This window comes from Falco biarmicus, chromosome 1 (assembly GCF_023638135.1).
Source record: "Falco biarmicus isolate bFalBia1 chromosome 1, bFalBia1.pri, whole genome shotgun sequence".
NCBI lineage: Eukaryota > Metazoa > Chordata > Aves > Falconiformes > Falconidae > Falco > Falco biarmicus.
In genome coordinates this window covers 20,266,239-20,279,148 of record NC_079288.1, presented here as the reverse complement: position 1 = coordinate 20,279,148, position 12,910 = coordinate 20,266,239, and the positions used below count along the sequence as shown (strand labels likewise).

General features: G+C 44.4%; 1 protein-coding gene across 3 annotated transcripts in view; it reads right to left on the bottom strand.

Moving 5' to 3' along the window:
- MYO1C (myosin IC) overlaps positions 1-12,910 on the bottom strand; it is a 58,894-nt gene that overhangs the window by 25,112 nt on the left and 20,872 nt on the right. Inside the window, exons 1-2 of one of the 3 annotated variants that reach the window (XM_056353429.1) lie at positions 8,184-8,479; positions 193-252 (exon numbers count right to left, since the gene is read on the bottom strand). The exons of 1 other annotated variant lie outside the window; for it this stretch is intronic. In XM_056353429.1, coding sequence (XP_056209404.1) covers positions 193-252; positions 8,184-8,201 — 78 coding nt within the window. In that variant the 5' untranslated portion in view covers positions 8,202-8,479. Of the gene's footprint in view, positions 1-192; positions 253-8,183; positions 8,480-12,910 lie in introns of those variants that run through there. One more of the 3 variants, XM_056353437.1, reaches the window with a different exon arrangement.

Here is a 12,910-nt window from a genome sequence, read left to right as displayed (position 1 = left end):
CTGGGATGTCGCGATCACTGGCACAAACACTGCCGACTCTTGTTCCTAAACAGGCGCACGCGCTAATAGTGATACCCAGGGCACCCTCTCCTGTAGCAGTGTTACAAACCAGGAATGCCGGACCCCTGCTGCCACGCTGCCAACCAGCCCCAAAACCCTGTGCAATGATGTAGATGATTTTTGCTGACTCACGTTGTCAGGTAGTTCCTTTCTGCTCCTTCTCAAGATATAATAGTGGTGAGAGCACAGGGACTGATGGCATGCAGGGGAAAAAAAAATAAAAACCACCTTGGTCAGAAGAAAGATTTACCTTGAGTTTTGTTAAGTAGTAATAAAGGCAAGACCCACTGAAGTATAAATCTGGGCCCAAATGGGTGCAAATTCCCTCAGTCTGCAGTTGTTCAGACTTACCAATATTTACAAATGCAGTTTTGCCTATTTCTGCAAGTTGTAATTGGCTTCCTTCCCAAAAGCCCAGTGCTTGGGGATAAGTGATTGCATGAAACTAGGAGCTTTCAGAAAGAAAAATCAGTTCCTCCTGGAAATCCCAAATCCAGATCCACTCTAACGGCTCAAACACCACAAAGAAACATCATTTTGATTTCCCTTTTTATTTTTTCCAATTAGTCTCATGGTCTGGAAGGCTTGATTTCTAAGCTTTGAAAGATCCAGCTTGGGAGGAATTCTGCAGATACTGTCACTAAGTAAGCCCAAAACTTCCCAAACCAATTCCTCCACACCTTCAGCCAAGCGCTTTGTTGTCTTCTTCTACCCTCTTTGCCAAGGTGAAGAGGAAAGGGATAAGCCCTGGAGAAGGAAGGTGACGAGATAAAGGGCAACACTAGCAAAAGAAATAGAGATAAATCACATCCAAAGAAACTCTGTCTAGAAATTAGAATTCTTCTATCAGAGCAGTGAAATCCTGGAGCAGGTTTTGGGCAAGGTATGGGAACAAAGGCAGACCCAACAGAAAATAACTAGTTTTCAGGTGGGTAAGTATATGAATACAGTTTTAAAACACAGCTGCCTCAAAAATGACCGAGGAGAAACTTCCACCCTAGCACAGTTAATCCAAGTTTATATAATCCTAAAGACTTTCACAGAAAACGTCACTTAGCAGTTTCAGCAGCTCTTTCATCAGCCACTCCCAGCTCAGGACAAACTGCTCCCAGCTGTACACATCCAGCCTAAGGAAGCAGCAATCTATCCTACTTACAGAGAAATGCACTTCTGCCGCCTCCTCTGGGACAGGCATTTAAGGCTAAAGAGCTTTCGGTTTCCCCCACGCTTTTTTCTTCTCATTCAACTCCAACCTCTCTCCGTGAGAACAAATTAACTACCTGAAATTTTCAGTCAGCATAAAAAAAACCCAAACAACTAAACGCAACTTTTCAACAATAATTAAATGTGTCCAGGTTACCTAGCTGACATGATGCAGTCACATTCTCCAGAATATACATTTTCATCACAGCACTGTACCCTCCCCAAGCCCAAGTTCAATGCAAATACAAACGTCAGTCGTAAACCACAGCTGAGCAATAAGCGCTTCTCTGTGCCAGCGTTTGCTCATTTGCTTTATTGCTTATGTCCAAGCCTACCACCAACTTAAAAGGTCAACATTAACTATTTGACTGCCAGTAACTTCAACAGATGCAACGTAAAAGGAGGTGAAAATAAATCCTTTTCCAAAATGGAAACAGAACAGTAATGCAGAAGGAAGAAAATGGGGAAAGAAGACACTATTTAGAAAAAAATAATCACAATAATGACCATATGTTCCTACTGAATGACTGTGACAGTGAGGCATTGAATAAATTAAAATAACTGAAATGTTAGTTATTTTGTATTAGCAGGCAGACAGCAAATTTGGTGGCTGTAAATTAACGCTAGCAAAACCCAGTCTGGGGGTTAATTAAGTTACAGTGAAGCTAATTAACCATTAAACAGTTTGCGTATGGACAGAACTGGCTCCCTTAGCATCTTTTTCAGAGGATAGATTTATCTCTGCCAAAACGCCTCCGGCTGACGTTCAGTTCATTTAGAACGTCCTTTGCTCTCTGCTATGCAAGAGACCCACTCAGACAACTATGAAAGCCATGTGGCAGGGAGCATGTATTCCAGATAATTAGGAGAATATAGGCTGTGAGGGTCTGATCAGACCCCTTCCTTGTGAAAATCAGTTTTTCTGGAAGCTGCTAAGAGAGTACAGGGGTAGACGAGCTGTCCCGACAGTGAGAACGCAGGCGAAAGGACTGTCCCATCTGCCCTCTGCGCAGCTGCACCCTTGGCTTGCACTGACTCTCACACTTGTGCAATAAGCTAGACTGGAAATCCAACATGCATTAAAACTACCTCAGATGGTTTTTATTACTTTAATCCAGGCCGTTTTCCCACACTGGTTCCACACATGATCACTTGCAATGGCCGACAGCTATGGTGGCACAAGACTGGGAACCCACAGTGGAGCTGGGGATGAGCAAGTGTTTCAGCAGCAGGGCCAGTTCCTGCTGCTTTTAAGGGCTGTGAAACCACCACCTAGGAGGTAAGTTAGGTGCAGCCTTAATGGCTCACCACTGCCAAACCCAACACATCTCCTCCTTCGGACTTTGCCTCCCTGACATGTGTTAATGCAAGCAATTACCTGTCTGTTATCTGAACCACCTCAACTCACTATATCAGCAAAACAAAGACCAGGAAAAAAGAAGCCAGTCTTTTTCCATCAAGGTAGTGAGGTGAATCACCCTACCATGGAATGGGGTGAGTGTCAGATCCAGGGCAAGGAGGAAAGGGAGCATGGGTGCCCTTTTGACACCAACAGTTCGTTAGGTTAGCTCCGCCATGTGCTTCACCCTACCTACAGAAATCAAAAGGAGGACCAGGCTAAGGATCCCAACCTCTGCAGGATATACTTACTGCGCTAGCACCACACCCAGCCCAGGCTGCAAACAGGGAATTGCAAAAATCTGAGCAATCTCCATCTGATCTTGGTGCCTGTGGGCTTAGGAGTGCCTGTGCCTTCTCTCTCAAACTCACCTTTCATCCCTTACTAAAATCACTGTCCCTATGGTCACTCCTACTTGAGAGAGTCCAAGCTGACTTTTGCCACCGCATTTCTCAAACCCACCCCAAGGTACAGTTCCAAGGGACCCATTCCCACACTATTTTAACCCACTCTTTGCTTTTAATCTCTTCTCCAGAGCTGTTAGCACAACAGTGGCTCACTGCCAGGAAAGGAAAAGCCTTCACTCCTGAATGGTGGGGACCAAGCCAGTGCAATTACCAAAGCGGTACTACTTCCACACGCCTTTTTTTCTTCCGTGTGATTAAATTTTGGGAAAGACTTTCCGCTGGTGTAAATTGGTGCTGCTGAATGCAGCCTGCAGAGCCAGGTTTACATTGGCTGAGGTTCCAACCTTTCTTTGTATTCACACAAGAATCAACAAAACCAGAAAAATCCCTTCAAAAACAGCTCCTGGGAGCACAAAAGCACTCAAGGCTATACCAAAGAGTCTCCTAAACTGAACTAGTAAATCTCTGACGTGGTATTGTGAAGGTGTAAACAAGTATTTTTCTTTTAAAGTATGCTAAATGCCAAAGTATGATAAAGACTTTCCTCTGCTAAGGAATTGGCGACCTCAAAAATGAAAAACAGGACCTTTTGCTCCGCACAACAAAATCCAAAGTATTTGAGTCACACAGGCTAAGCACGTCGGGGAAATTTTCTTTTGTGATGGAAGACAGGTGCTCTGCCGCGAGCACAGGAGTTCAGGGCTGACCTAAGCAAGAAACTCCTGCCACTGCTTTGTCCATCAGCTGGTCTACGGCCACACAACACCCAACAGCCTAACACGTGGGTAGGAAGGAGTCTTTTACATCCAGATCTCCCAGCCTTGATTTTCCCAGAGGGTGGGTACCTGAATGGTCAGCATGGGCACAGCAACCCCAGGTCCACAAATGCTGCCCATCACTGAGAGAACAGATAGCACCTGGCTGCTCAGGCAACTCTTAACTCCTTCCTGGAGCATCCAGGAGTGGCGCATGTGAAAACACCTGGAGCTCTCAAAGTCAGTGGTCTTATACGGCACAGGGAAGCCTTACAATCACCTGATTTAGAAAGAAAAGTCACACAATGTGAACAAGATTTCTCCTTCAAGATCTAAAAAGATAGGTTTTAATATTTCCCTCTGACCACGCATTTTTACAAATTAGCCGCTCTCCATTGAGTAGAGCGGGAGACTTGCACCAAAACAACTGCAGGAAGTGGGTGCCATATAGAAAGAGGCAGGCACCTTTATCTTGGTATCAAGTGAAAGATGATTGATCTGCAGGTTCCACAAATAGCTACAAAGCCGGGAACGGAAGAACAGGCAAGAAGCAAATGTGAGTGGGAAGGGAAATTCAGATTAGATTCTGGAAGACAATAAGAAGTCTGAACCAAGAACAAATTTCTTGTAGGGAGGTGGCAGCTAAACCACATTTGTCTCCTGGATAGTATGACATTCTTCACTGTCATGCCAAAGCTGCAGGAAGGAAAAAAAATCCCTCCGATTTCTGCTTCACTCTACAGCCTGAGAAGGGCTTTGGACACAGCATGGGCTAGACAGCAGAGCAGACAAAAATCAACTGTTTTATCCAGGACCTCAATTCCTGAGGTGCAGAATGGGATAGCTCCTCTTTCCTTTTACATGCAGAAAGCAATAAGGTAAACAACTGAAGTGGGCCTGAATCAAGGGATCTTAGTCAAGCACTTGCTGCCTGCCAGTGACTCCAGGAGTGAAGTGCAGCCGCTTAGGATCCTCCTCCCTCTTGCCACACTGAAAATTAGCCGCACTTTTTGGACACAGATCTCTGTTAGTCAACAGCTGAGCTGGAAAGAGGGTTTCCTAACAGGCAGCTCTGGACCTCACGTATACATCCTCTGTAACCAACCACATGGCTTTATCTGCCCCTTCTGAAACCACTTGAGCTCAGACAATAATTTCTATGACACAAATCCCATACATCAGGCTCGTTTAGTAAAAAAGATAATGAAATAACAAAAGGAAATTATTTATTTTGCTTTTAATTATGTAAGCCCAATGAAGTTATTTCCCACAAAGTGGTAAGCTGCTCTGACCAGACAACTTGAAAAAAATCAGAACTGTCAGATCGAATGGGATCAAAACCAGGTAACAACCCTGACGAGTTAGACAGATCAGTAGAGTTAAAGGGAACAACGTTAACCTGCAAAAAAAGTTACCATGTCAGCAGCTGCCACTCAAGGACCATTTATAGCAGAAGCATTTTTTTATTCTTGCTTCTTTTAGAGCAATACATCGCTAACAAAGGAATGTCTGGAGTCAAGGAGCACTTGCCCATGCTCAGAACCTGGTTCTCCCTCTCCAATACTTCCCTCCCGATCCTAAACCACATGTTGGAAGGATTTAACTAAAGAATACCCTAGCCAAAAAATTGTATTAGAGAGAGAGAGAAATGCTATTTCCTTGACTAATTCTTGTAAACTATTTATTTTGAAATCTTCCATATTTTAAGTAGGGACAAACTGGAATACATTAAAACATAACTGGAAATACAGGGGAAGCCAGCTTATTCTGCTCTCACAGATTTGTTACATTCCCACTAGCAAACTGCCTAGAAGTTAAAGTTCTGCCTCCCTCACGTTCCAAGCTACAGAATCATTTAATCTCCCACCCTAAAATGCAAAGCCAAGTGAGAAATGTGAGCAATGTATCACACCGTGTGCATTATTTTAAGTATCAAATGCATGTAGGTCATAGGGAGTTAGAACTGTGAAAACAAAAATTTAATCTTTTGAAAAACAATAATGCAGGGTGCGGATGTTGTTGCAATTAATTATGACTCTCAATATATTAAACAATGACATTTAACATTGCAACATTTCGAATAGTAAGAATTCACCTAAGGAGCTCAAATGTAAATGAAAAATGCAAATTTTGATGGACAGAAACTAAAGCAAGCCATGGAGATTTCCAGGGCAAGCAGGTAATATAATTTGTTCAGTGCTTATAACGTAATTACATTTTCTAGACTTTACTTTTTTTGGCGGGGAGAGTAAGTTAGGAAAAAAGAGAAATAATTAGTAGTGAAAACAAAAAGGTATTTATAAGAACTGATTTGAAGGAGAGCAAAAATGTTCCCCCCTAAGAGGGGATGCTGATATTTCAATCAACAAGCTAAATATAAAATAGCAGTAAGAAAAAGGAACTAGGCAAACCAGAAAGATCACCAAGCCTGGAAAAGTAAATACACTAAATTTCTATATTTAGGGAGCTGACATTTTTGCTCCTGAACAGATGCCACAAGCTGTTGCTAGTTAAAAGGTGCTGCTGATCACAGTACGCAGAGGACTACCTGTGACCTCGGGTCACAGGCCTGTGCAGCACACAGTAGCTTCAGAAGACAGATGGCTTAAAAAGCAAAAACTCAGATCACTGCCCTTCTGACTAAGTTTTGCCACTGACTCCCCAATCATACTGAGCAGGTGAGAGGGGAGCAGAAACAAACACTGGCCTACAGAGAAGGATCAGGGCATGACTTGCTCCCCCTGCCTCCCTGCTCGCAGCTATGGGGTGCTGAGCCTGCACCCCCAGCCACTGAACTGCTGTTCTATTCCCCTCCCAAGGCACACATCCTTTTACCTCTCTTACTATTACTACTATTACTACTACTCTCATACTTTCACCTCTCTACTACAACACTGCAGGTCTCACACGGTTACTACTGCAGCACTCTGCCCTTCCCCACACCAGATGTTGCCACCTTTTCCACTAGATTCCACACACCCCACACAACCATTTCGGGCCATTATGTCTTTCAAAGATAGCAAAACTTTCCAACCAGAACAAGCACTCCAGTGCATTCCCAGGGCATGGGAAGGACACTTCCACACCCACATGTTCTCTCCGAGAATATTAAGCACCACCCTCCACAACATCACTGCTTATCACTCTCACGTTATCACATCTAAAAACCTTCCTCTATATCCACTGCTGTACAGAGGTCTGCTGGCTCCATCGTCCTCCATACCAACAGAAATCCAAGCGCTATCATCTCCACCTTCAAATGTGCTGCTGCAGGGAGGGACCAGGCAGGTCCTCCACAAGCTCTGCGCTTCCCTTCATCCCTCAGGCCCTTTCTCAGGCAGCGGTCAATGCTAAACTATTTAGGAAAACATGCAGGGATCCCTAGACTGAGCAGGTTTGAGATGCTCCAGCCCCATGCTAACTCTTCTTCAACAGCCAGAGAACTGCTTAAATCTACAGACATGACGTTTTCAGTTCCTCTCTTCCTAAATTTGGTAACTATACCAATTAAAGCCTTGAACATTCTTATCCAGTCAAAAGCCCACACACTTTTTTTATAATGCTCCCTCATTCTTGACCTTAACATCTTCCAGTGTCAGTGAATTCCATGACCCAATTATGCATTGCACGAAAATCATCTTTGCATCTCTTTGGCAACTTTTAACTTAACCGAATGTCCCTCTTCCTGCGTTACAACACAGAAAAAAAGGAGCTCATGATCTGCCTTCTCTGTGGCACTACCGCATATATGTGTTTGGATTTCCTCCTCTCTTACTCATCTCATTTTCCAAGTAACAATCCTAGTCTTCTCAACCTTTTGCCACATACTCGTTTTTCTAATCTCCCGGTGGTTGTCCTGCAAAGCAGTACACAGACCCGGGCTTTCTGGTTGCCACTAAAATGTGGACAAAGATTTGCTGAAGTAAATACACCCTGGAGGAACTGCATGGCAAGGAGTCCTTAAGCAGGTATTTCCTGCCCTTCCCTCGGGTGGCAGTCAGGGAGAAAGAAGCCCATGTCCCCGGGAAGGACACAAGCAGAGCCCAGCACCAGTACCGTATGTACACAACCTCATGCCCCTTCCACCCAAGCAAAAGCTCCACCCTTTCTTCTCCCCCAAGGCAGCTTTCCCCCTCTCTTCCCACTTTCCCGAGTCCCACCTTGGCTTCCTCCCCAAAACATGTGTTTCCTGGGGTTTTTATCCCCTTTCACATAACCTTCCAATGCAGGGGTCTTTCACAAAGCAGGCTGAAGCATTTCACGTCCCTGCTGAAAAATTGAAAACTTATCTCCCTTCTTCTTGGACTAGCTACACATCTGAAAGCTGCAAACCCACCAGAACAGCTGAATAAATCTTACCGCGCCTCTGAACTTCATTTCTGCCTCCTGCCAGCTCCCGCAGCACTTGCGGAGACTTAGTTTACGCTGCTGCAAAAGCAGGAATCTGAGGACAAGTTCTCACTCTTCTGTCAGTTGCCTTTTTTTTTTTTTTTCATGACAATTTCGGTGCAGTCAGAATTCCCTCCCTCCCACCAGCTCCTACTGGAGCATCCTGGAGGGGGCGTTTTCCAAGGAGAGGGAGAGGAACTCTCCTCCCCTCCCAAAGAGGGGAGACCGACGCGCAGAGATCGAGAGCGGCATCCAAGCGAAGTCAGCTGTCCTCTGCCTGCAGCCTGCCTGCGGAGTCCCCGCTGCCCAATGACAGGGAAAAACGGAAAGAAAAGTCATCACAGGCGCTGAAAAACCTGGTGCCGAGCCCAGCACGCAAACCACAGCAAACAGGGCAGGAAGCGATATGCTCCATTACGGTGATTTTTGCGCTGAAACAGCAGCAGCAGCGAGAGGACTCCCCAACCCACTCCCAAGTCACCCCAACCACAACAAAATCTCCCGGGTTTATAGTGACACCTGTAATCCCTCAGCAAACCAAAGGGCTACAGAGTCTCCAAAGTCAAGGCGTAGTTTGCCTTCTCTGCCCTTGCGAGGACTTAGCAGAGCAGCTCAGCAGTCTTTTATTCCAGAAACATTTTGAGACATCCACCCTCGGAACACCCTCTCTATATGGTGGTCCCCGAGACCCCTCTAACAAAATATAACAAAATAACCTGCACTGCCAAGTAAGACCCTTCCTAGCAGGACACAGTCAAGCCGCTGTTACCCTGTCTCCAGCCCTTGCAAACAGAAGAAGCACGTTTAGCTGTCTCTGAGGCCACCAGTGTTTGGTCTCATGCAAAAAAAAATAATGTCCACAGCTACACCTCGAGTGTGAAAACCCACCAGCAGCCAGAGATCAACTTTTTGACATAAGTCAAAATGTATATGCAGCCTTTGCTAGCTAGGGCAAAAGGCAATGGAAGGAAGCTGGAAGAAGGGAAATTCCAATGAGATACTGGGAAATTTTTTTCACAATGAGTGCTGTCAAATACTGGAACAGGGGCCCCAAGAAGTTGTGAAACTCCGTCCTTAGAGATATTTAAGACTCAACCAGACAATGTCTGAGCAACCTGATCTAAATTGGCCCTGCTTGGAAGTGGGGTTGGACCCAGAGCTCTCCACAGGCCCCTTCCAACCTAAAATTATTCTATGATTCAATTAATTATTTTCTTCCTCAAGGGTCTAAGCTATGCGTTCATCCTAAAACGAATTACAGGTATAGCAAATAAAGATACAGATCTCTGAGATGTGCCGATAGCACACTGCCCAGCAAAGAGCCCAGCCAAATATACCACCCTTCAGGTGCTCCAGGTCACAAGCAGCTCACGTTATGAGCATACAGAGCTGCTGTCTGGCAGCTGCATGGGAGGCCAGGCAGACCCCTTGAAGATAAGCTCTGCCCTAAGCCAGGTGACTCTCCATTTCCAAGCATCAGTGATTAAAAAAAAATATAATAATAATAAAAAAAATCACTCAGTCATTTGATCTGACACATAGCAGCTAACAAAGAAGATAGGGTCTGTCAGCAAGTCTCCCAACAGAGATAATCACAACCTACACAAAGCATACTGCCACCCATTTCTCTTCATACCACCCTCCTAACAGACCCCCTCTTCAAATGATCTGGCCAAGAGCACCACAAACGACTACCAACTAGATGCAGGTTTAGCCACAGCGTACAAGGCACCACACACACAAGGCAAAACACCTAACTTGCACCTGCAGCTTGGAAGGTCTCAAACTTCAGTCTAATACTACACTCATCAGCTGAATTTTCAGAGGTCGTTTGCCCTAAATGCAAGTGGCCACACCTGCAGCGAGTAAACAAGCCCAATCCAAACAATGCCTAATTTTCCACCGGAACCTTATCAAAATTAGTGGGAATATAATCTTTCCTGCTGCACATGGTCTTCTGAAAAAAGACTACTGCAGACTCTCTCTTGCATCTGCTCAAATACTTCTGAAACTGAGGTATGACACTGAATGTCAGCTATCGTCACCAGTTCACTACCATAAGCAGATGAACAGAGGTGACAACTGAGTAACATCCTTTCATCATAAGATTCTTCTGAAGGATATTATTTATTTTACCTTGTTTTCTTTTTCCTTTTTGTTTTCCACTTCTAAGTGGGGAAGACTATTCTCACAATCATAGGATGAAGAAGAAAGTAGAAATAAAACAATTCCCTTTCTCCAAAAAGGCTCTCTGGCCCTTAGGTATATTAGTACCTGGTATCAGATACGATTGCAGGGCCCCAGGCAGCGTGCAGCACTACTGAGTGAGTCCTACTCTACATACCTGCCCAGAACCAACATTACAAGTACCTCAGCTGTTGGAATCCATTAAAAGCGGTCCCTCGTGGCAGTCATCACCCAGATTTTGCAGCACCATCAGGCAGATTCTCTAACCATTGAACATGCAGGGCCGTGAAATCTTTCCCAAGCTCAAGTGCTGATACTGGCACTATCTGGAGTCAGCTCTGCTCAAAGTTTTTTTGAGTTGGTTTTGTTGTTTTCTTTTTTCAAAATGCCTGCTTTTCAAATTCTATTACAGAAAAGGTAAAGCCCTGCTTTAAAGTAAAAAGATGCAAAGCAAAAAGCTTTAAAGTAAAGCAAGTAAAGTAAAACAAGACTGTGCATGGCCACTGCTCAGACAGGAGGCTATTTAAAACTAAAGTAATGTGCTGCTGTCCGTGGTTCGGTGCAGCACTCCCCTCTAATTAACTCTGACCCAAGGCATTGATCCCAGAGATCCTGTGCTGTGGTGGATGTCATTCGTCACAGGAAGAATGTGCCAACTGTGACAAGGATTTGTGAGGAAGCTAGGGTAAAATTTCTGAAGAGTGCTGCAGTGCCACCAGCTTTTCTGCCCTCATCAGGTTCCATTTTGAAAAAATATTCTTAGTACTTCTCAATTCTTGCACAACTCGATTTGGCATGATTTTTATTCCCTTCTTATCATCAACGAACTGAGGAGTTAGGTGAATTATTAATGGAGGCAGCCTCAGGGCACATTTCAAAGGTAGGTTTAGCACTGGTCTGTGTTGGAACATTGAAAGAAACAGACAACGGTCCAAAGCCCTGCTCAGTGCAGAAGCACAGGGAAGATCAAAGGTAACAGAAGCTACGTTTCCCAAGCTGAGCCACGTTAGCCATTACTGAATCACGACAGCAAGCCCTGAGCCAGGAGTTTTCCAAGTATAATTAGAGCCGTAGCCTGGCGGCTTTAACTCTTCAGGAAGAGAATATCACTTCTCTACCATCATTCTTTAAATCAGTCTGGTTGTGGCCAAACAACAGAGTCAACAAAACTGACATTACAATTTTAAGTATCAGCACAGTTATCTTCACATTAATGACTTCACCTTTCTCCTAGTTTACACCTCCTAACACTTCTCAGAACACATCTCATCACTGAAAATACCACCTAAGAGAAGAACATACGGGAGCCCACTATTCAGAAGTACATTTTTTGCACATTTCCCTTGATTTTTTTTGTGCAGGTGAACCCTTTTATTTATTTATTCACTGGGAAGACCTTTACTCAAAATGCTTTTTTTCTGCAGCCAAACTACTGCCCAACTCTTGGTGAGGAAAGGATGCCTGTGTGTGGGTTAGCCTAAATTGGGAGGGAAAAAGAAATCATTGGAAAGCAGAGATAACTTAGATAATGCTGATTTAAAAGATCTTGATCCTGGACTATTAAGGTGATAAAACCAGGTTCTTCCTTTCCAGTAATAGAGCCCAGCCCTTGTCTGTGATTTCTGCTGAGAATGGCTGGCTAGGTCTGTATCACTACTACAGGCAACTACAGGCAGAGGTATGAATCAAGTTTTCCAGGCCTCACCAGTTAGAAGTGACTCATACAAATCCTGGATTAGAGCACTGGGATTGCTCTGCTCATTGCTGATAAGCAGCTGATTCCCTGCATAAAATTTCACATTCAAAGCAAGGGGACTGGAAACCTTTCCTGTCAGCCCTGCTCCGACAGGCTCGCAGTGTGTGACTTGCCAAGCTACAGCTTAAAAGCAGGGGCTCTACTGAAAGAAAGAGTTTGGCCCCATGAAACCAGCATCAGCAAACCAGTCTTCCCTTTTGCTGTGCAGATTTCACTGCACAATATCAATCCGGAGGCAAGAGATGCCGGCTTGGGTTTATGCTATTGAAAACCCAATGTGGATAGATAGCATCTACGTTCATCCAAAAGCAAAAAGATGGCAAGTGCATCTATCACTGTGTATCTTTTTTTTCTGGATTGTTAGAATATTCCTTATTTCTGCCTTGCAGAAGAACTACAGAGTAACACACACTCCATAATTAGAAAGCACTTGGCAAAGATACCATGGGAAACAAACCACCCTAAACAGGCCAGGAATTTGAAAGCCCTTCCTCTTGCAGGTCAGAGGAACGTCTTAAACAAAAAATAGAAATTTCTTGAACCTATCACATGCGTCTGCTGTCCAGACTATACTGATCTAAAACCGATTAAAATGCCTCACATTCCTAGGACCCCCTATAGCAGAAACTGGACATTCTGAAGGACATTTGGCCCACTGCTTAGGAAAAAAGCCCTGCTCCAGCAGAGGCTGAACATTTGACCGCACGATAACTGAATAAATCAATTTCCTGCTAAAGAACCAATACTAAGACTT